We start from the raw sequence: 24858 nt of genomic DNA, 5'->3' as shown, positions 1-24858 counted from the left end.
AGATAAGGATGATACAACAATAGGAAACTAAAATTGTCAAGTTCACATAAATAATGTCAGAAGGTAGTTCACAATGGTAACAGCATTTTAAAAATTATTCCATCAATATTCTTAAATGAAAACATTTGAAATACTTTTAGACATTATTTTTGTATAAAGGAATGCTACAATATGGTGGTGAAAGCTACTCAAAATCAAGAAAGCATGAAAGCTCTAATCAGGACAAACCCAAGAACATTTGGACCCACTTATGAAATGATACAGGAACACGATGTATAAAAGGATGCATTATTACAGAACCATAAGAACTAGACATTAAATAATGGTGAGAGAAGTTTAGTGAGAGTTTCTTTTCTCTTGTGATCCTCATCATTGCTTAAATGTCTATTTTCTGCTTTAGTATGGGTTAAACAAATCTGCAAGAAAGACTTGATGACAATAGTGAGGACAGTGATGCAGTTTCATAAATGGAAATATTTATAAGTTACAAGGTTAAATTGATATTGTAAGAAGCTCTCAATAGAATAATCTTAATATATTTTGTTTAAATAACGATAATAAACACCACCGTCAATTTCAGTTAATAAAAAAAGAAACAGGAAACAATAGAAAAGGGAAAATCTATTCTCTTCACAATACAGATGGAAACAAAACAAAATTCAAGTAGTAAATACTGACACAAACCAGAGAGAGAGAGTGAGAGCGAAAGAGATTTGTTGTATAGAAGTTTGGTAAAGAGCTGTATGGTAGTTAAAATACTGCAATTTTTTTGCATAACTATGTTAATCAGTGCAGTACCAATGCAATTAGAGACCTTCGCATTTATGAGTGGCCAGTGTATCAATTCCATATAGAAATCATATGAAGGTATAGGTTCAGCCAAGGCAGAAAGAAAACAATAAATGGTTCTGAACAGCATGATGACAAATAATTAAGATATATTTTAAATTATTAAACTTTCCCTTATATTTTTGTTCTGTATTCAGGAGTATATGGCAAGTGAAATATTCCAATTTCAGTGTACCACAACTAATGATGGTTGTAATTATGTCTGAAACTACAATGGTTTTTTTTATTAGATGTGTTACTTTGATAAGTTTAAGGTTTTATGGAAAAATTCTTATACTGCATGAGTAAATATCTTTTAGTAATATTAATGTATTTGTCAGTTGTTCTATTTATAAGAAAATCACTGGAAAATGTAAATTATGAGATAATGGACTGGTTCAGACAGCTAGCCACATGTAACATTCTAGATAATATTTCTTAAAACTGCAATGACTGGATGTGGCAGTATTGAAACATTTACCTGAAGCAACCATTAACAAGGAAGACAGAGAAAGATTTATGAACAAAATAATTTATAGAATAAACTACAAATACAACAAATCCACTTAACACAAAAACTAAGGTATGAAAAATAAACATTCTTCTGTCAAAATGTACATGAAAATCATTCACATAGTGTCCTCAATAGATAAGCAATAACTTACATTTTCAAACTGAAATACTTAGATTTAAAGACTAGATTCATATGGAAGAAGTATAATTTATGTTGCAAATTACATCAAATTATGTAATCCATACAAAAACACTTTGCTGATTTGCTAACTTCTTTCAATAAGTCCTGAGGAAATCAAAGTACAGCATATTGACAGTGTCTACATTACCTCCAATCTTCACCCAAAGTCACTAAATTAACTTTGAGCCTAATAAAAAGTTGGAAAGAAAATGATTTACTTTCAAAACTATGAAAAATTGTAAAAGAACAAGAATAAATCTGTAGAGAATCTCCCTTCTCTACACCAAAATCTACTGATTTCGATTAAATATTGTTCCCATTCATCAACTCTTATTATCGCACAAAGACAAGTCATATTTGTCCAGGAAGCATGATGTATTCTAATTTCTTTCTCAAAAGCGGTGTCTGCACTTACAGGGAATCCGCTCTTCCATCTGGATATATACAAAGAATTTCAGTTGATCTGGCCTGTATCTCTTTCCTAGCCTTAAATTTTCATCTGCTGTCTCTACATCCCCAATCATCAACAGTTGTTCGACTATATCTCAATCTTTTAGGGATATTACAGGATATTTATCTCAGCTCACCTTTTACTGATCTTTGTTGACTCCAAAACACAAGTCCTCTTGGCTTCTGAACATCTCTAACACCAACAGAACTGGGTTGAAACTCTATTTGCTATTCTGAATTACCTGCTTCACTGACTTCTATTCTTAATCAAAAACAACTTTAACATCTTTCTGAGTGCCAAACCAAACTTTTACTCAATAATCACTGTTTCTGCTGTCATCCATCTACTAAATCAGAGTTTCTAACCATTACTTTGTCAAGTTAACCTACTTCTCATAATCTTAATGACCTTCCAAAACCACTGGTATTTTTTAATCAACTAAATAGTTGGTATTCCATTGACTCTATGTCAATTAATTTTGGCAGCAACTATGTTTCACATCTGATTCATCTATCAGGTCTTGATGTATTCTTTCATTACACTCAAGAAATAGTTCCTATCCTCACCAAACTCACTCTGTACAGAGGTCAAGCCAATCTAGAAACCTGTAAAATTGTGCCTCATTCCCAAGAAAGCAATCTCTGCCTCTACTAGCTACTTTCAAATTATCTTCATTATCCTTACCACAAACCTTAACTTCCAATATTGTAAAGAGGGTAGAAACTTGTGAACAACCTACTCTTTCATCATCTTGAGATTTTCTCCCCTATCAGTGACTACCAGTATGGCTTCCTTAAGGCCAGATCTATTAGAGACTTGATCACCTATTTTACACACTAGTGTTATGTCTGTCATAAGAACTTCCATGCTTAGTTCCTACATATGAGTTTCTTCTCTAGTCATTTGCAAATCATGCAGAAGCTTCTGCTAAAATGGTAAGAGAAGAATTTTTGAGAAATGAAACAATTTAGATCTCTTGGGCAGCTCTACTTCGTCAAAGGTATTATTTATTTATTATTTTATATTTTACTCAGTCAGTCCTTTTTTGCTGAACCACTAAGTTACAGGGATGTAAACAAACCAACATTAGTTGTCAAGTGGAGGTAGAGAATAATCATAAACACACACATACATACATGGTCTAATCAATAAGTATCCGGACTGTTGCCATATTAACAAAGTTAAAGCATGCAGAGTAAAGCTGTTTGGCACAGATTGACCTTCAACTCTGCTGTGCATGCACACTAAGTTTCAACATTCTAGCTCACTTCGATTGTTTACAGCAGTGCTTAAGAAGGAAGGTGTGTAGTGTGTGATTATTGCATCAACCATAACAGAATAACAGAAAGTTGAGCAGAGAATCTACATCAGATTTTGCCAAAGGCTTGGCAATACCTGCTCAGAGCCCTACACAAAGTTTTTGACACAATCAAGATCTTGTGCAACTGATACCCAAGTGTCTTTTTGGTCAGCTGAAAGCAGTTTTGGCACAAACTTGGCAGACATGCATCTCATAACCAAATCTTCAGTGATAATGGACTGAATTGAGCCATAACTAATCTGCATATCTTCTGATAACTCACGGATGGTGGTTCCATGATTTCCCCTCACAGCTGCAAGCACATTTGCAATGTTTTTCTCAGTTCTGCTAGTTGCAGGTCTCCCAGAACATTCGTCAATAGCGACATTTTTTCGGCCATCTTGGAAACGTCTGAAGCACTCATACACTCCTCTCTATACACTTTCTGCAACTTTACGTAAGCCTCTGAGCAGGTATCTCCATGACAACTTTCTCTATCATGGTCAATGCAGTGATCACATGTTACACACCTTCTTTCCAAGCACTGCTGTAAACAGCAGAAGTGAGCAAGAATGTTAAAACTTAGTGCGCATGCACAGCAGAGTGCAAGGTCAATCTTTGCCAAGTGTCTTAGCTCTGCGTGCTTTAGTTTCATTACTATGGCGACAGTTCGGATACTTATTGATCAGACCTCGTATACACACACACAACAGGATTCTTTCAGTTTCTCTCTACCAGAGCCATTCACAAGTCTGAAACTATGTAGTTGAGAAGATCAAATATCCTGCCTGTGATATTATTTGCTTAGTATGTAAGAGAAAAAAGAAACTTTCTAAATATCTGTACTTCTCGAAAAGGTATGTTGACATAGGTAGTTTAAAAAATTATATCCCTGAATCAGTAACCACTTAAAAACTATAAAGGTTTTATATTGATGGCATCAGTTAAATTGACTGCACAAACTAATAAATATTAACAGTAAAACACTACTTATATGTTTTCTCGTACCACCTGATTGTGACTCAAGTGTTATTCCTTTTTCTTTATGGGTAAATACTCATCTGTTGGAAATTTGCTCTCTGATTTCATTACCTCTCACCCCACCCCTGATTTCTTTTATTCTAATCTGATATTAAACTTGTAATTATGAAATTCTGTAAGTTTAAATCATCTGATACTGAATTTATTTGATTGGATGTAAGTAGAATGCTCTGAAAAGATATTATTGAGCGAAGTGACTCACTCTGATGTTCACGATTACATACTTATACATGGTGGGGCAGAAAGGACAGACAATTTTGAAAAATTCATGAAATCATTAATTTTAGCTGCAAACAAATTTTATTGACATCAATGTGTTCACATTGAATTAGCATTTGTCAAAATCATGTAGTGCCCGTTTTCATTGATGCATTTCTGAAGGTGTTCCTGGAAGTTGGCCTCCACTCTCTCCAGCATTGCTCTGCCAATATGGGTGACTTCCATGTGAATAGCTTCCTTCAAATCATCCAACATACAAGGCTTATATGTATACACATGTGCCTTGAGGTTTCTCCACAAGAAATAATCACACATGGACAAATCAGGGGACTGAGAGTGCCAAGGAATGTCAGCAAACCTGGAAATGAGGCAGTCACTGAAGAGAAGGTGAAGAACATCTATTGATGTTCTGGCTGTGTAGGCCATTGCCCCATCCTGCTGAAACTACACATGTCAAATAGGAATATGTTTTCGTTGTAATTCAGGCACAAAGAAGTTGTTTATCATCTCAATTTAATGCTTGGAGTTCACATTAACAGCATTTCCATTATTGTCTTAAAAAAAGTAAGGGCCAATGATGGCAGCTTTTCCAACAGCACATCAGACTGTCACTTTTGGGCTAGGCTGGGCTGCGCTATGCAGTGGTCTTTTGTGCAGTTCTCTTGGATTTTTAAGAGCCCAATAACAACAGTTCTGTTGATTCACCATGCCATTGAGATGAAAATGAGCTTCATCACTCATTAACAGAATGAGGTTGTCATTTGCCACAAAAATTATTTCCATCTGATGTGTGAAGTTAAGCCATGGTGCATATGGTTTTAACTGTTTCCCAATGACCAATTTGTATGGGTGGAAATGCAGGTCTTCATGCAAAATATGCCTCACCAATTGATTACCAATGCCAAGTTCAGTAGAATGTCTCCAAGCAGAGCAATTCAGACTCCTTATCAAAGCGTGTCTGATATGTTCCACTTTTCCAGAGTCTGTACTGTTTGTAGCACCTCTACCAGTCTCCTATTCATTAGTGTACCTCGTGTACAAAGTGCATTCACCCAACATAAGATTGTGTTATGGGTGGGAACAACCTGATTTCGGTGAATGTTGAAGTGGTGCCTAAACTCATGCTGAACCGTCGTGACAGACTCATTATTCTTCATGTAACTGTCATAGGCAAACACGTGATGCTTTATCATCCACAGTGCCATGATTTCACCTGAAAAGAAAAAAAAGTGCTAACACACCACAGGCCAAATGGTAACTGTCGGACATATGTTCCTCCCCATGGGGCTGAGTAATAGCCATTTCAAAAACATCCGTCCTCTCTGCCCCATCCTGGAGAAATAATGTTGGTTAATGGGCTAATCTATAAATAAACTTACTTACTTAGATGCTTAACTGTTGATAACAAATTATCTTCTTATAAAGTTATTTCACCATAAGTTTACATAGCACATACCACAGTGTTCAGTTGGGTTCTGATAAGGTATTTACTGCTTTTGAGGCAAGCAGACAACTGTTTCAGTTCAAACATTTTAGTCTTGGTCTTACAAATAATGTTGCACATATACCTACTTAGACAGCTGTTATGAAGCTTGTCCAGGCTAAAAAGAATAAACACATTGCTGAATGCAACTGAAAGAGGAGATTCAGAGGCTGCCAAAATCAAAATAATTAACTTGTAGCGTCCTTTTCTCAATCATAGCTTTTCTTAAGCTATGTCAAAAAGATTTTAATGTGATATTTGAGGCTACCAAAAAGAGGTGTTACTTTCTCTTAGACAGGCAATTTACCCTAGTAACTGATCAAAAATCTTTTTGTTTATATGTTTTGATACAAGACAATAAAAATTAGAAAATATCACATTTGCAATTAGAAATTATACCATTGTTTTGAATCCCTTATTACTGTCTTAGTTGCACTACCACATAACTTTTGTGTTACTACTTTACAGAGTAACATCTCAAAACTCTACAAACCTCTCTGTCATACTTGTATTACAAGATTAATGGATTTTATTCAGGTTCAAAATCTTTTATAATCAATGTGTGATGATAAATGTATTTCTAGATGTCATGTCAAAAGATAAAGCCACAATATTCTTTTCTACTCTAGGCACAAGGCTTGAAATTTTGGGGGGAGGGGGCCAGTTGAGTAGATCAACCCCAATACACAACTGGTACTTAATTTATTGACCCCAAAAAGATGAAAGGCAAAGTCGACTTCGGCGGAATTTGAATTTAGAATGTAAAGACAGACAAAATACCGCTAAGTATTTCATTTGGTGTGCTAATGTTTCTGTCAGCATACCACCTTCACAATATTATCATATAGAACCAGATTAACTCATCAGATTTCTGAATCCTTTGGTAGCATAAAAATTGATTTCTCTTGATTGTTATCAAAGAATATTCTCATTTTCCAATTGGTTACTGTGATAGTTGCATTGGGTTGCTGATTTAGTATCTTGACATATATCTAGAACTCTCAAGGGAAGTCTCATGCAATCATGTGGAAATCATGAGATGAGAAATGAACAAGCTGGCAGCCATAAAAAGGGTGATACCACTATGCACAGGGAGGATGTTAGGAACTGTACAGTATGGCCCTCGGAAGTGAGCTGTATAACTTGCAGTTATGAACATTTTTCTATAAGAATGAAACACATGTGGGGACGAGGATGAGATCAGGAAAACATTTAGACTTGAACATGGAAGAAACTAATGCCTGGCTGAAACAGTTTGAAGCAAAAATTGAAGATGTCAAAAAGAAGCTAACATTTCTTTCTATCTGTGGAGCTGAAGCCATAATGAAGTTAAAAGATGTTCTTTTTCCAGTAAGTCTTCAGAACGCAACATACCAACAAATAAGGAATGTGTTAAAACAACTAATAAAGCCGAAAGGACTGTTAATTGTAGACAGATTAAAATTATTCGAAATAAAGCAACTAGAAGTCAATCAACGACTTTCTTAGAATTAGTTCTCAAGCTTCGTTTTGTAATTTGAATAAGTTGAAAAAAAATCCAAAAGAGGAACTCATGAAACTCATTTTCATCACAGGATTGTTGTCAGCAGAATTAAAGTTCCAAATTTTGGATCAGTTCCAGTGTCATTCTAAAATGAAATAGCTGCTCTCACATCCACCATAGAAACGGAAACACTGTTTGTGAGTAGTCGACAAACAATAACAGACTTTAAAGTCAACAAGAATACCCGCAGTCGTGACATTGTAGTGAAATATCGAAATTGTTGGCATACATACAAAGCTCATGCGTATCCAGCATATGGAAAAAATTGTGATAAATGTGGCAAATTAAAGCATTTTGCAAGATTTTGCCAATCTAAAAATGATCACCATGTGGACAACATAAATATATCTCCAAGCGAGACTGGATCTGTCGATAGTTTGTTGCTAAACGTGAACAATGAGAGTGCAGGTAACATGGGTTTTTCCAAATGGAGAAGATGAGCACTCTTACTGTAGATACATCATTGATTGCAGTAGCTGGGATTGCAGTAGTGCTATCCCAGGAAGAACACCCAGTAGCATTCATAAACCACACCTTTAGCCAGGCACAACAAAATTGCTCAAACATAGAGAGAGATGCTTATGCAGTGGTATGGTGCATAGATAGACTGGCATTTCCTTCTAGGAAAGCAGTTTTATTTGGAAACAGATCACCAGCCTTTAAAGGATTTAGATGTATCTTGATGTGCTTCACAAAAAATAGTCAGGTGGAGTTTGATTCTATCACAGAATGATTTTGTCATTAAGCATGTTCCAGGTAAAGTATTCAGCACGTTGATGCCCCCTCTCGCTTGAGGTATAATGAAATTAACAATGGTGATATAATTTTCTTTGCTTCGAATTTAGACAAATGCGACAGTGCATGGCAGGACATTGATCCCATAATGATGGAAGGCATCCCAAAACAACTAAATGCAAATGCATTATATAACAAAATAAAAGAAAGGATTTAACAGCAAAATTGGAGACCAGTCTTGAATCTGGAACATACATTTGTTAAAGAGAAGGATTTTCTAACAGGCAAAGATGGCTTACTATAAAATAAAAATCATCCATTTTTTCCAGCACCTTATAGAGCTGCAGTATTAGCTAAAATACACAAGACACACATGGGCGTTCAACAAACAATTAAGAAGGCACGACTCTGTGTTTGGTGACCTGGGTTGGCTTACTCGGTGGAGACGTTTGTCAAATCTTGTGATAGTTGCCAGAGAGTTAGTCCAAATTTAGTAAAAGCAAATGATTCACGGCCTATTTCTGGGCCCTGGGAACATGTGCATACCTGTGATTGTAGATGCCTATTCAACATGGATCAAGGCATTTTGTGTCCTAATCACTCAACTGAGGTGGTAAAAAACATTTTGGTGTACCCACAGCTTTAGTATCAGACAATGGACCTGAATTTGTTGAGTTAAAAAATATGTTGTCATCAGTAGGTTGCAGGAAAACTGAGACACCTGCTTACAGTCCAGCATCTAATGGTGCTACTGAAAGGTCCGTACAAACTGTGAAAGCCGTATTGAAGCCTTCTGATCCAAAGACAGGGAATTTTGACAACTACCTGAACAAAATTCTGTTCAACCATCAGTGCCTCAGGTGGTTGTAAATTATCACCAGCTGAAAAGTTAATGAGGGTTGCTGTAAACCCATTCTTTGAAATAGGTGATGATGTAATACACAAAACCATGTTCGACAAGGTTGCATCCAAGGCAAAATATGTGATACATGATGGAAAGAATACTGCATGGATTAAGGAGGGTCACCCACTGCAATTAGTGGCAGTTGAGCAACTGGCCCCTCTAAACACACAAGAACCAGAACCAGAATTGAGCACAACACCTGGCACAATGTTTCATGCTGAGTCTGTAAGGATGCCTACCAGTGACAGTGCAATCATATCAAGTCCCCAGGCTAGGCATGACACCAATACCAGAGATGTAGAAGAGGAGCAGCCTATTATTGACGATACTGGCTGTCAAAGATTGAACACGAAAATTTCATCAAGTCCTCAAATGAGGCAAAGTGCAAGAATTGCAGCAGGATGTAAAAAGCCAAAATGCTTCGAGGAGGAATGTGATAGTTGCATTGGGTTACTGATTTAGTATCCTGATATATATAGAACTTTCGTGCAATCATGTGGAGATCATGGGATGAGAAATGAACGAGCTGGCAGTCATAAAAGGGGTGATACCGCTATGCACAGGGAGGATGCTAGGAACCGTACAGCATGGACCTTGGAAGTGAACTGTATAACTTGCAGTTATGAACATTCAACATATTTTCTATAAGAGTGAAACAAAACAGTTACCCATGTCACAAAGTTTCTTCAACTGTCCATATTTGCTTGACCATGTTAGTTTCTGTCTTTGGTTCATCTAGGTATGGCCTCTCAGATACAGGAACTTCCTTCAGATCTTCCAAACTGAAGTTTTTCCTTAAAAAATGGTCACAGAAATGCACATGCCAATTTGACTTCCCTTATATAGAAATATTCTGGTGAGGATGTACATTTGTAAAATGGACAATTCTTTAGTCTCAAGAAAGTTCATTATGCTCACATTTATTCTCTAATTTGTTGAGAATATACTGTAGCAATTAGATTCTTAGTCCCATCAAGAGATTTTCTAGATATGCTTTAGCATGATAAAACTTTTCCAACCAAATGTATGGAAATTGCTGAAAACTGCCCTGGCTTGTCTATTGTGACTCGTGATAGAGTCCTGACACAGTAACCTGATAAGCCCTGACAGAACCTTCCAAAGACTTTGCAGTTCTACTCACATTAGAAAACCAATTGAAAGATATAGTCACACTCATAGAAAAATATTGTGAGATATTGCTCTAATGATTTACCCATTTGGTCATTGATACTGTTCTAATAATGTTGTATATGTGGTTTAGTGGTGGTGGAGAATTTCAGGCTATTATAAAACAGTGGATTCTGCAGCTATAGATGCTTTATAAACTGCTTCGGAGAATTTTATCTGTAAAAGTCAGTAAAACCTTTAGTGAATTAAATCTTGCTTTAAACTGACTAACCTCTTAAGGTATTCTTATTTCAAGCAGCATTTCAATGTTTTATTTTTTTGTTTCATTTTTCACTGATTGCTAGTATGTATAAGAATAAATTATTAGTCAATTACTAGAGACCTTTGTTGCTTACAGAATCAAGGATTTGACAATGTAAAAAGATGCTATTAGAATTTATGTGGGAAATGAGTGATTAATGAACTATATATTCACTTTTTCCAATATAACACCCTTGATTTGCTCACGTTTGCCAAGTAACAGTTTCTCATGACTATATTTATCTCAAATAGAATATTCTTTTAATGAACTTTCTGAATACAAACAGGTAAAAAATAAAGTTGAAAGAAACTTATAGTGGTCTAGTTAGTGAGTTTAGATAAATTCTTATGCTGTGACCAGAGATTCTTTTGAAATTTTAAATATACTTCCTTGTGTATCATGAGTACTCAATGAGGGTACACTGAATTTTAATATGCTACATTAGAAGAGGTGTAATGGCACGCTTTTCCTATCTGGAATTAAACCTTTTTTCTCCAGTTGTTGACTGGATCTCAGGTGTCGCGGACTTGGTTTACGAAATGTAATAGATAATCTGGATCTTGTTCAAAACGGGGGCACCAGTTTTCATTTATGTTTTATGTAGTGTTTTTGGTACCGAAAGACTTTCAAACTTCGTATACTTATCTATTTTGTGTTATACAACAGAAAAAAATTTTGTATTCGAATTTATTTCATGTAAAAAATTGTCTTATTTCGATAATTTCAACCAATCACTGACAAGTATTCAGCTGTTTACAAGTTACTCCTTTGGCAGTTTAAGCGGTGTAAAGCGTATTTAATCTCCATTACTTCTGACATTTTGCAGAGGCAACACACGTGTGTTCGTTTTCCCTAACCCTAATTGACTTGCTCCTTCCCTCAAAAACCATGCCTTGTGCCTATAATAGAAAGGTTTATTAGCTACTGCCAATATGCTTCAGCCATTTTTTGACAAGGAAATAATAATTTTATCACCGCCAAAATCGTTTGACAATCGTTTGTTTACGTAGTCAGCACTTACTGTTATTCGGCTGAATGGACGTCAGTCATTGGTTGAAATTACAGAAATACGACAACTTTAACATGAAATAACTTGCGATGTACGTTTTTTTTGTTAAGAAGACTAAGAGAAAAAGATGTTTTATATGACACATTCTACCGGTGTCCCAAGTTTCAAAGTGTTTCGTTAAGAAAATACTGGTGCCCCCGTTTTGAACAGGATCCGATAATCTGAGTACTGCTTAGTCATCTTTCATTGAAGAGCAAATTCCTGGTTCACTTAACACACTTTTCTCAAAATAATGTTAGAAATCAGTCGTGCAGAAAGGTGTATCTCTCTGCTTTCCTAACGTCCTCTTATTAAGTACTCATTACTTTCAAGCTTTTCATAAAAAACTGTCGCTAATCTATATTGAACACACTACACAATAATGGATAACAAAGTAAATGTTAGATTACGGTCTTACTACACTTGAATTGACATGCTTCATAAAGAAAACTTGTCTGAAGCAAAAATTGCCTGATGTATAAGTATTACATATCGGTGTGTGTGTGTGTGTGTAAACATCGGACATTACAAAATCAGAAATGCATACAACTATTAAAGTAATTGAAATAGCACAATATCAACAATAAATTCATTTTTATGAAATTCTCAAACAAACGTCACTCAAGGTTTGAAAATTGCTTCAAAATATTAATAATGATTTAATTATAAGTTTTTGTGAGATTTGGGGTGGGGTTCGAATAGATCGGGAGGTTTGTGGTTTTACATTAGTTAACTACTAACAGTAATTAGTGTACTTAAACATTTACATTCAACACACAGACCCGCGGAAATTAATTCAATAACACTCAGCAAAAAATAATTAACTGAATTAATAATGGTTTATTTAGTTATTGTAACAAAAGAATTCTTACGGATCTATCTGACTACTATCCAGCCATGAAATAAGCGGAAAATGTTTCAAGCCTAAGTGAAGTCGATGACCCGATTCAATCTACATGTCCATATATTTCTATATTTAGTGACAACGTGTCCAAAGAGTTTCGATTTTCTCAAGATTGAAAAGAAAAATTATAACAGCTATACAAAAATGGATATGATAAATATATACTATTTACTTTTATCTCATACATCTGGTTTGTTTATTCATCGGAATTTTTTTTTTATATACCTGAAGCAAACATTCGCGCACATGCACGTCAATGTATATGTACTTTTTTCAGTGTTTAAACAAAGAAACTTTTTAGTAGATGTTATCAATAATGTTTAGTTACGATGAAAAATAAAATGCAAACAAAACAAAACAAAAATAAGCTGACTGTTGATAAGGAGTATATATATATATATATATATATATATATATATATATATATATATATATATATATATATAAGTACGTGTATACAAAACATACCTTAATTCAGCGTCATTTGAGTAGAATCGTTTGACAAGAAACAAACCAAGACTTGGCAAAAGTTCTTTAAGTTCTGCAGGCGGATAGCAGTAAAATTCGGAAATTGCTATAAGTAACTTCACGCAGAGAATTAGAAAATTCTTTGTACATAAAAATGTTAAGAAAAATATTTTTGAAATAATATAATCAATTTCGGAAAAATAAAGTATGCATGATTTCCTGCTTAAAATTTTCGAAAGGGAATGTTTCTTGAGGTCCTATATACACGAATAAAAACAAACTAGTTTTTCCACAACACATTTGCCTTAAGAAAACAGGTTTTTTTTTCCTCATACAAAACTATTTGACTGAGTCCACTGTTTGCAAAAGTTTAAGAGCGCGATTGAAAAAAGTTTTAATCTGCCCGAAGCCCACCCTGTTGACGTGACAAACACAATGCGTGACCCTATAACCACTCCTCTCCAGTATACCCGCATTGCTATTCAATAACCTATTTACTGTTTTTCAATCAAGATCTGATCATTTTTAAGCATGTACATGTATAGCGAAGTAAGAAAGTGGGATAATTTACAATTGTTCGTCTTTAAAATAAACTAATAATTTCATATTTGCCAGTAAAGTCCAGATCTATTTGATTCAGTTGAAAAGTCGAAAAACGGGAACATATCCCAATATGTAAACAGGTATTATTCTTAGCAGTTGACGTTTCACCTGACATAGCAACTTCGGTGTTAGTTTACAGGAGTGACTTACAAAAATAATTTTCCGACAGGATAATCCAAAACGGATATTATAGTTTAAGCAGTGTATATATGAATGTGTGTGTGAGTCCTGTTTATGAACGTGAAAAAAACTGATTTTCACTCAGGCTTTGCAAACAAGCTCTTTAGATTCGCGGAAGTCGAAATATATTGACAGAGAAAAATACTTCACTTGGTAGTCGTAATGTATTGGATATTAAATTTATTAAAAAAATGGCAACGGAAAATTAAAGAAAAACTGAATAATTGAACAGAGGTGCAAGCGTCGCTGTGTTACAAGAAACTTGCTTCCCAACCATCTGGTTCTCGGTTCAGTTACACTGCATGGCATCTTGGACCGGACCGACCAAAGCCTTGTGAGTCGATCTGGTACACAGAATCTGTAAGAAGCCCGTTGCATATATATGTGTGTGGGTGTGTGTGTCTTTATGTCTGTGTTTGTCTCCCACCCCCGTTTGACAACCGGTATGTTTACACCTCGTTCTATTCGTCTCTTTTGCGGTTCGGCAAAACACCCGATAGAATAAGTACCAGGCTAAGAAAAAAAAAAAAATACTGGGGTCGATAAATTCTACTAAAAATTCTTCATGGCAGTGCCCCAGCATAGCTGCAGTTTAATGACTAAAACAAATTAAAGATGAGTAATTGAACGTAATTAAGTTCTGTAAAGGAAATATGAAAAGATATGATTGACTTTTTTTTTTAAATGTAAAGCTTGAAGGCACATGATTTTAATAAAACATATTCAGCTTTTATAAAACATGTATTTGAAGTAAATAATAAATGAATATCAATATTTAGAAGATGGTGATAGCACGTCTTTTCTTCCTGTCTAAGTATTTTTGACTTTCAGCATCCATGCTGAAGCGGTTATGAAATAATATACATAATTAAAAAAGAATTAAAATCTATTTTCCATTAGAAATTTAATCTATTGGAAACATAGAAAAAAACTAATTTTCTACGTAAAATATAAAGAACTTGGAGAAATTTGTTTAAAGACAAGAGTTACTTCAGAATCTAAAATACAGGTATACGTATGTACGGGTGCATATACATACACCTGTTACATCCCCAAGCACTTACTCTTCCTACCTCTTCTTCTACATACACATATATATGATTATATAAACGCATTTCTTATTGTAGCAAATTGAATTTTGAATATGATGTGCATCTTATTTCAACAACCTCGACCGTTAAACAGTAAAACTAATTAGCAAAGCAAAGTGAGATAAACAGAGTTATGTACCTTGTTCAATATCACATGCTTGTTCTTAAGTTTGCACTCAACTGTAAAATTTCACAGCAGTTCTTCAGTCACTCATACGAATAATTCAAATATAACAATCGCTATAAAGGTGAACATAAGGACTGACGGATCAAACGATCCTAAAAACGAAATAGTAACCAAATTAAAGCACAGTCAGCTTGATATTGTTGGAACCGGAAAAAATTGTTTGATTCTGAAATTTAGTTGTCACTTAACATCAATGTGGTAAGAAATAGTCTTCTGTGGACCATTGATGAGTAGTTCACAAATCCAGGGCCCAAAATAGATTTTCACTTTTATGCCCATTGTTATTGGGACAATACTTGCTTTGCTTATTTATTTGCTTGTTTATGACAGCCCATCAAAGCTGATGACAACATCGATCCAGCACATTGTTTCTCATGGGATCGGACGTAGCTGACAAGACTAATACGAGACAGGCAGATCCTGTGACCCTGAACAACAGCTGCAAGGGGTTGCTGACAACGTCTCCTCTCTTCATGCAGTCTCCTGCGTCCTGTTTCAAAGTGCTCTACTCTAGCATCCCACTCGGATCTCCATGCCCTCAGATTAACCATGGACTCCAACCGGTTGGGAGGGACACCACATAAAATGAAAGACCACTTGAGATGATCATGAAAACGAAGTTTTGGATGTCCATGTCTCGATCACGCTGAAGAGGACCATCTTTGGCAGCTGGTTACCTGGCATCTGAAATCACGTGACTAACCTAGCTGAGAAAACAACCACGGATGCAGACCTTAATGCTGAAGATCCCAACCCTCAAGAGGATTTTGGTATGAGGCACCTTGTCCTTCCACATGAGACCGAGGATACTGTGATTGAATATGGAACGCTTCCAGTTGTCTAATCTGGTGCTGATAAAGGGTTAACCACTCAGACCCATATAGGAGGGTGGATACAATAAATGGAGATGTTTGTGCTTGTTCTACGATTTTCTTATTTTGAAAGACTTCATTTGCTGTCTCCTGAAAGATGCAGAGTTGATCTGACAGTGTGTCTCCTCATCAAGGAGTCCAGTGTTAGAGATTGTGCTCCCAAAATAGCAGAATGAGTCTACCAGCGGTAGAGGAGCATCATCAATAAGGAAAAGTTGAGGGGGAGGTTGGTACCAGAAAGCTGACTGGAGAACTTCAGTGTTTTGATGATTTACCTTGAGAAGACAGGCTGCAAATATCATGTCAAAAGTGCTTCTTTCTTATCGAAATCCACACTGGGACTCAGGCATAACTAGATTGATAACCTGAAATAGATGTCAGAGGAGAATACGTGAAAGGATCTTGCCGGCGTTATCCAGAAGAGAGATTTCTCTGCTGTTGCCACACTCTGTACGGTCTCCCTTGCACTTGTAGATTGCGACAATTTTGGAGTGTTTCCATCTGTTGGGTATAGTCTTCTACAAACAAAGATTGGAGATGTGAGGTGAGGTGAGGCCTGCCATACTTGTAAATCTCACCCAATTCCCATCATCACCGGGAGCAGGGCTGGATCAAGGTACCAGCAACTTGAGTAGTTGCCTGGGGTGCCAAGGAGGTCATGACAAAGACAAGGAAATTTCCATGATTGTCAGCTTGCATGTGCCGAAGTTCAGGTTGCCTGGGATGCCAGCAACCCTAGGGCCAGCCCTGACTGGGAGATTACTTGTCTTGAGACCACAGACGGCCTGTTGGTGTGTTGTCAAGCTCTATCAGGATATCTTTCCATGTTGCATCAAATAAGTACCAGTAAAGTAATTAAATCATGTATATTTCCATCATAATATTTATAGTCTTGTACAAATGTTAGAAATCACTATTCAACATCATCATTTAACGTTCATTGTACGTGCTGGCATTGGTTGGATGGTTTGACCAGAGCTGGTAAGCTGGAAGACTGCACCAGACTCCAGTCAGGTATCATAGCATCCAGCTATGGTTCCTATAGCTGGATGCCCTTCTTAATACCAACCACTCCAAGTGTGTAATGGGTGCTTTTACATGCCAGCAGCACAGACGCCATTTGCACAACACCAGTATCTGCCATGACTGTGATTTTACCTGGCTTGATGTGTTTTCTTCTCAAGCATTACATAATGCCAAAGATCTTGGTCATTGCCTCTGTGAAGCCCAACACTCAAAAGGAGCTTTTCACATGCTATTGGCATCAACCACTTTGATCCATGAGGCCCAACACTTGAAAGGTGCTTTGGGCCTCATAGAGGCAAAGTAATTATTGAACAAATTTAAATTCCATGGATAGCTATTACTTTGTATCCTTAATATAAATATGTTTGCTTCACTATATCATCAGGAAGCTCTTGACAATGTATCAGATTAAATGATATTTTAAAGCTTATATGTTAATACCTTTATAAAACTGTGTGTGGCATATGTTTCTTTCAAAACAAAATGCACAACAAAAATGTCTTTAGAAATAATTAGCTTGAATTTGATTGTTGTTAATGTGTTTTTGAAAGCTTTCATTTCAGGTAAATAGGTTTCTTTTCTTTAGTACATATTTTTTTAATTAGAACATGTGGAAGGAGTAGATCCAGGAAGATGTGGGACGAAGTAGTGAGAAAGGATCTACAGATATTGGGACTTACAGTGGGGATGACACCTAACGGATTGCTGTGCTTGAAAAGATATGTCAAGCTAAGTAAAAGTGTGGCTGTCTTTGCATACAGTCTTGTCCCCTGCATCCCTCTCCAACTGAACATTCCTAATCTTGCAGGTTCGTAGATGCTGGTGCCATATAAACAAGCCTATGCCAGTGCTGCGTAAAAGCACCCAGTACACTCTGTAAAGTGGTTGGCATTAGGAAGGGTATCTAGCTGTAGAAACCATACCAAAATGGACATGAAGCCTGGGCAGCTCTTCAGCTGGCCAGCTCCTGTCAAACTGTTCAACCCATGCCAGCATGGAAAATGGACATTAAATGATGATGATCTGGCAAAATAAAATTTAATAGGATGGTTGGAATGGCAGAAATAGTAAAATACTAGTCTAGCATTTACTTTCACTGAAATAGGTTTTATAAGTATTTCCCTGGAGGCTTATATACAATAACTACCAGTGATATACTGTAATTTGATTCAATGTAGACCCTCCCCAACAAAATGACCTTGAACTTTTTCTAAAGAATACAATTATTAAATTCAATAAACTACTTCCAATCAAAATGTTTACTATGTTTCATTGATGAAGCAATGCTGTAGCATAAAGCGAAGGAATTTAATTTGGTTTTCATACAAATCAAATTCCTGTTAAAATAATATAATAAATGGAAAACAAAAACAAAGTTCAAACAAACAAATAATGGTCTGTATTTGTAAAAATTATTTAGTGAAGTTAGTATGCCATGGGAAAGGAATACTGATGTTTCAGAACTGACAGAGAGATGTGAAGGGGAGCGAGAGAGAGAGAGAGAGATCTGAATTTATGTATGTTGTATAATATATACGTAGAAGCAGTAAAGAAAGGATGGGTGTAAACAAAATGTGCTTGGTGTTTCCATCTTCAGACAAGTTTTACCATGCAGCTTGGATAACATTTGAGAATTACAATAAAGTTATAACTAGGTTTCAGAATGTGGTGATTGTTTATCTTTTTCTTCTGGATATTAAATATATTTGTATTTCATCTCTCTCTCTCTCCCCCTCTTTCTTTCTCTCAAGTTTGACCATGTTGAATAAAGCTATTTTCTAGCTATTCAGTTCAATCTATTCGACAAGAACAAAAAAAAATGACAGATAAGGTGTTCAACCAGGAAAATAGCAGATCTTCCAAGCAAAGGCTTATATGACCCAAGCAATTCATCGCCGTGATCTCAAATTGTCAACACTACCAATGAACATCACAACAAACATATGATCTATTCACAAACTATCGAATGATTTCACTCAATTGGATGGTTACTCTGCCAACGATAGGTGCATTAGTAAATACTGTTGCGCACTATAAAATATTCATTTCACTGGAGTTGATGAATGCATATATCTCAGATTCCATTTGGCTTAATCAATGCTGTTGCTCAGTTTTAATGAATTATGGACAACTTCATAAGAAACAGTAATCTAGTGGATACATTTGTCTATATGGACAATGTTCGTGCCTGTCACACAACACAAACTGAACATGATATTAATCTTACTAAGGTCCTGCAAGCTTTTAAAGATGCCCATGTTACTTTTAACAAGCAGAATCCAACTATAGTAGTACATTCAAGGACTTCCTTGGTTATACTATATCACAAGGATTGACCACACCCTATCTTCAATGACTGAATCCTCCATAAAAGAGTACTCTTCCAAATGATGTAGTCTCTTTTCATCAGCTAATTGATATGTTCTACTTCTACACCAGATTTTCCATTTCTCAAACAAAATTAAACTATAGATGAAAGTAGATACATTTCCACACATAAAAAAAAAAAAAAGCGGTGGAAGGGATTTCTTTAATTCAGTTGAAGAAGGCATAAAATTGTCTGTTATTCTTGCTGTTGATGGCATTATTCATTATTGAGATGGGTGTTTCTGATTTTGCCATTACTGCTCACTTAACAAAATAGGATATGTTGCCATTTTCTCTCATTCATTATGTAGTTCTAAACAGAATCACTCCAATCTAGAAAGAAGCATTTCACAAGTATTGGCAGATATTTCACTCTAGTAAAGGACCAATAATCAGTTAGTTGCACATATGACAACAATTAATGTGGTAAAACTCAAGAACAATAGATGGAGAATTGAACTCACTTGTTACCAACATAATATAATCTACTCCCACAAAAAGAGTATTTTGGCTGATACATTATTGTGAATTTGTTGTTCAGTCTGGAGCATCCAACATTTAATGACTTACATCTCTGTCATCATTGATCCTGGTATCACAAGAATTAATCTTACTTGAAATTTACCATGCTCTCTTGAAGACATCAAGAATTATCTACTGCATATTAAATCTGTACTGAACTGAAGCCTGTATTCTACAAATCACTTAGTTCTACTTTGATAAGACACTAAAAAACCTATGAATACCTCTTATTTGATTTCAAGTGTTTGTTACTTTCATCTCCATGCAATAACCCAGAACCATGTTACTGGGAAGCAAACTTCTTACCATGCAGTAATGCTAGTGCTTGTTTATTAATTTAGAATTAAAAAATTTAGCCTGAGGTCAAGCATAAGTGAGCAGGTTCATGAGTCAAGTCATTCTAGCCATAACCATTGGATTTTTATGGGGTAACTGATGTGATTTTTCTTTGCTTAAGGCACTAAGAATGATATTTAATTAAGATTTGATTGCTATTTCTAGCAGGCTTGGATAGTCATGGCAGCAATGCTTTCCAGCATGTTTGATCAGGTTTCACTTGTGGTTAAACCACCACCAACTTTCATTCACAAGGCTTTGGTTAACCTGGATGATCTTACTTATGGTGTCACACAATGAGATCAAATCTGAAACCACACTGTTATGGTTCAAGGAGATCATTTGGAATAGCTATCACTACCTGATAAGGAATGAGAAGGGCAAGGAATTGGGTGGATTTTTACCTTCATGTTTTTTGTTTTCTTTTTAATATTCCTGCATTTCATACAATGAAAATATGATTATGAAAGAATTTTTTTGTTCAAAAATTTCAACTATTTTTGCATCCCAATCCTTGTTCCCCATAAAGTCCACCAGATTCTAAATGGAAGAACAAATCAAAATGAGTAATTGGAGAATATGCAAGATAATTTTTTGCTAATATTCTCAACCATCATCATCAAGCTTATGCATAAGCATTCTTTCAGTTATAGAGAAGAATAAAAAAATTGAAAACCTGAAAAAAATTTTCTCAGAATCATATATCCAAAAAATTAAACGTGGAATATACTCCAAAAATTATTGAAAATATGTTAAAAAATTACTGGTTGATAGGTTGCTTATTTGACATATCCGTCTTAACATTACTAAATAATGTCAATATACCCATTTTCATTTTGTGATCACAAACCAAAATAATGCCATGTAATTTATTGCAAATTCAAGAACTTTTATATTATGGAAACAGCAAAGTCCTTGAAATAAAGCAGTTATAAGTGAGACAAAATGAAAGATTATGGAAAACAGCAGCAGAAATCTAAAAAGTGAAAACAGCATATTAAATTCAGAAATTATCTAAAATATCTTATTTATCAATAATATTTGTTGTTTTTTTTAAAATTAATGAGGAGTGTTCTTTTATTAAATAAAGAGTTTTCATTATTGATGTGTTTAAAAAAATAGGGTGGGAAGGGATAGAGAATATCTGCTATCCTGTTATATACTATTTTGGGCACTTATTTATCTGAAGAAGAAAAATGGGGAGGGGAAAGACATATTGGCTCTATTAATCAAATATCGATTTCAAATATTTTCAGAAGCAGTACTTATTCTATCGGGTTCATTTGCAGGGACGTAAACACACCATCGGTTGTCAAGCGATGATGGGGGACAAACACAGACACTCGATTACGACGGACTTCTTTCAGTTTCCATCTACCAAATCCACTCACAAGGCTATAGTAGAAGACACTTGCCCAAGGTGCCACGCAGTGGGACTGAAACCGGAACCATGTCCCGGGGTCGATTTACTTGTTTCAGTCATTTGTCAAATGACTGAAACGAATAAAAGAATATATATATGAGTTCTCGGTAGATTTCAAAGCAAGGACAGAAGATAAATAAGCCGCTAAAACGAAAAAATTGTCTTCGTTGTTATGAATTTAATTATAAGAGCAAGAAACACAAATTCATTTTAATTAAAAATATCGACAGTAATTCCGGACCCAAATTCACGAGATCCATTTGTAAACAACAAAAGTCCTAATCCGACAGTGTCAAAGCAGGAAACTGACGAGGGGTTGCCGCCCCTCAACCCCGACTCCCAATGGGTTTTTGTGTAAACCCGTTAACCTCAATGTTTTTTCATGAACTCTAAAGATCTTGGTCATAATTTGGAATACATTTCCTCCACACACATAAACCCTAACCTTATCGATACACAATGCAGTCTGTTTTTTAACAACAAACTCGAATAGTTTTTGTTATATCTCGGGAGGGTCTTTATGTCAAATACAAAAACAAAATAGGATAGTTTTCAATAAGGGAGTCCTAATATCCTTTAATGAAATATTGAATTATTTAAACTAACAAGAACGTAACAAAAGCCAATTAACAAAAAAATCCAAATATTTTGATTATATCTCCTGTTATTTCAAAATATAACTGAATTGCTTTTAAGATGCTCATCTTACTATATATAAAACACAAAATTTATATATTTGTTAAGCAGAATAGAAAAGAAAATATTTTTCATTTATATATATAAATTACCAACTGAATAAACGTTTTAATCTGCTAATCTTAAAATACTTTTTTTCTCCAAAGCTTCCATTTCTTTTAAAACATACGAAACATTGTATCGGAGTTCTTGAAATTTAGTCAATGGTACCTCGAAGGTTGAAACTTCACCATTACTTAGAATTAGTTCCACGAAGAGATACGGTTCTAAAACTCGGTTAAGCACGCTGGTGGATATTGTAGTGTCCACACGCCACCTAAAAGATTCTAATTTAGGTAATGAAGGTCTGCAGGCCAACATAGATGTATCAATTTCTGATCTTTTAGCTCCATACACAACAGTTTCTAAATCACTTATAAAGTCAGAAGGAATGTTCAGTTCAGCTAAATCCTCTTTAAATACATCAACCTTTAAAGCTCCACTTGGTTTCCTGAATGCACATGACAGCAGAGTGTGAAGCCCTGTGTGAATAATCCGTAATCCTTCTTCGTCAATTTTATTTGAACTTAATTGTTTAAAATCCAACTGGATACGTTCTTTAGAGTTTTCTTCCAAAAATAAACTTTCATCTTTTACTTTATCCGAAAATGTGAAACCAGAAACAACAGAATGTAAGATTTTGCGAAAATTTTTTTTATCGATATCCGATACGATTTTAGACATAGAACGGATCTCGGGTGGTATAACTGGTCCGACAAACAAGGTTCTGTCGATATTTCCACCCAGTCCTGTCCCTACAACTTTTATAATGGACATCTTTCAAACATACAATCTTAATTAGAAAGACATCAACATGTCGTTTCCACCCCTCGAGTCACGTGATGAAGATTTCCGGTTCAAATTTTACAAGCAGACTAAATCAGAGGAGCACATTCTCATGTATGTAGATGTAAAAGTGTGATTTGGTAAGCAAAGCTTATGACCTAATTTAAACTCTCCGTTATAGATGTTAAATGGAAAGTTGAGCAAATACTTTGATAAGTATATATCAATTCTAAAACGAACGTTATTCGAATGACGGCATGTACGAAACTGAATTTACACACATACACACACGCTAAATCATTATAGCAGGTCCCTGATCATTCGAATAAATACTCGGTTCGGTAATTTAACAGTTATTAGTAGGATTGTCAGTTATTCCTACTTTATCGGGAGGTTTTTTTAAAATGAAATAGAAATTATACAACCTATTTAGACGTGTTTTCTTTCTATGTAAGGTTTTATTTTAAAAATATATTTGGTATTTTGATAAGTTCTTGTTAGAAGTCCTTAAAGAAATTAATTAAATTATTAACGGAATAAATTTCTGATAGAATAAGCGTATCATCGGTCTTGTTATGCATAGACCACTGTATTACTAGCTGGTGGGGAGAAGCAGAAAGGGAATGTAATGGCGTTCATGCTTTCTCTAAAGAACTTATTAGCGTAAGTGAAATGAGCTGGTTAAAACGGGGAATTGAAACCAACTTGATGGTGAACAAGAGAAAACAATGATAGCGAAAGAAAACAAAAGGGTTTTTTTTTTAAGGATTGGCTACAAGTTTAATTACATAAACCTTGAATTTGCCTTAAAAGCTATTTTATAGGTTAGAGTATGATTTGGTATCGTTTAAAAAAAAGTGTACATAATATCATATCCTTGCCAAACTTTTCTTTCTACACCACTCCTTATTTTTGCTAGATCTGAATAAAGTAGCATTCCTTGCGAGTTCTCCAACACTGTGAGTATGTTAACAGATGTTGATATGAGCAAAGACGAAATTCCAGAGTGCCAACATTCAAGGGAGGAATAACGTGGTGTAATTTTTAGTATGCAGCCTAAGATGAGTCAAGGGTCAATGAATGGAAGTGTAGCAAATGTATACCATGATTCATTCTTGAAACTTTTTCATGCTCAAACACGAAATGTAACTGGTATTTGTCACATCAGCAAATATCCGACCAAAGCTTACCAATGAGACTCAACATACACATCATATTCTTTGATTGATGTCAGTTAAAATTCTAATGAATCTGTAGGGACCTCCGTTACAAATCCAATGAAGAGAGTAGCAAACAACAGGCAGGGAACAGAGTCAGACGAACACATGGACAGATTCAACCTGGTCATCAGTTAGTGAGCAGCTTGTTGATTATTCTAGTCAGTGAGAAGTCCATGAGACAAGATGCTATTGACAAGTAAAGACAAAAGAAGCAGGGTTATGAGTGATGAAGTAAGACTGCAAGTGAAATTCTTTCTATAACTGATCACATAAGCCCAACAGAACTTGTCATGTGAAAAATTTTGCCTAATTCTCTTTCAACAACCTGACTGTCAACAAAATATGTACACTAGTTAACTATTCAGATATATCGACATTCATCAGCATGCAGAAAATTCTTTCTCTACCTAAAGAAGGACACACCTACATTGTGAAATGAACTGTTTTTCTATTCAGGTTTCGC

The 24858-nt window shown here is 35.3% G+C and overlaps 2 protein-coding genes across 3 annotated transcripts in view; both read right to left on the bottom strand.

The window, feature by feature from the left end:
* The window catches only part of LOC106867880 (proprotein convertase subtilisin/kexin type 7), a 58783-nt gene extending 44600 nt beyond the window's left edge, over nucleotides 1–14183 (bottom strand). The window contains exon 1 of one of the 2 annotated variants that reach the window (XM_014912941.3): nucleotides 13048–14183. Coding sequence is in view for 1 of the 2 variants with exons in the window: in XM_052968261.2 (XP_052824221.1) it covers nucleotides 13619–13653 (35 nt within the window). In the remaining variant the exon portion in view is untranslated. The remainder of the gene's footprint in view (nucleotides 1–13047) is intronic. The other variant, XM_052968261.2, reaches the window with a different exon arrangement.
* A 4199-nt stretch (nucleotides 14184–18382) lies between these two features.
* Nucleotides 18383–23509, bottom strand: LOC106867889 (COMM domain-containing protein 5). Its single transcript, XM_052968262.2, has one exon. It carries the CDS (start codon nucleotides 23164–23166, stop codon nucleotides 22459–22461), a length of 708 nt encoding a protein of 235 aa, XP_052824222.1. The 5' UTR covers nucleotides 23167–23509; the 3' UTR covers nucleotides 18383–22458.
* Nucleotides 23510–24858: the final 1349 nt, after the last annotated feature.

Source organism: Octopus bimaculoides, chromosome 5 (genome assembly GCF_046866305.1).
Source record: "Octopus bimaculoides isolate indiv1 chromosome 5, ASM4686630v1, whole genome shotgun sequence".
Taxonomy (NCBI): domain Eukaryota; kingdom Metazoa; phylum Mollusca; class Cephalopoda; order Octopoda; family Octopodidae; genus Octopus; species Octopus bimaculoides.
The sequence above is the reverse complement of the archived record's forward strand: the minus strand, read 5'-3'. Positions and strand labels throughout refer to the sequence as shown.

Coding starts and splice junctions, on each gene's coding strand:
- LOC106867889 (XM_052968262.2), bottom strand. CDS start 23,166: ATGTCCATTATAAAAGTTGTAGGGACAGGACTGGGTGGAAATATCGAC.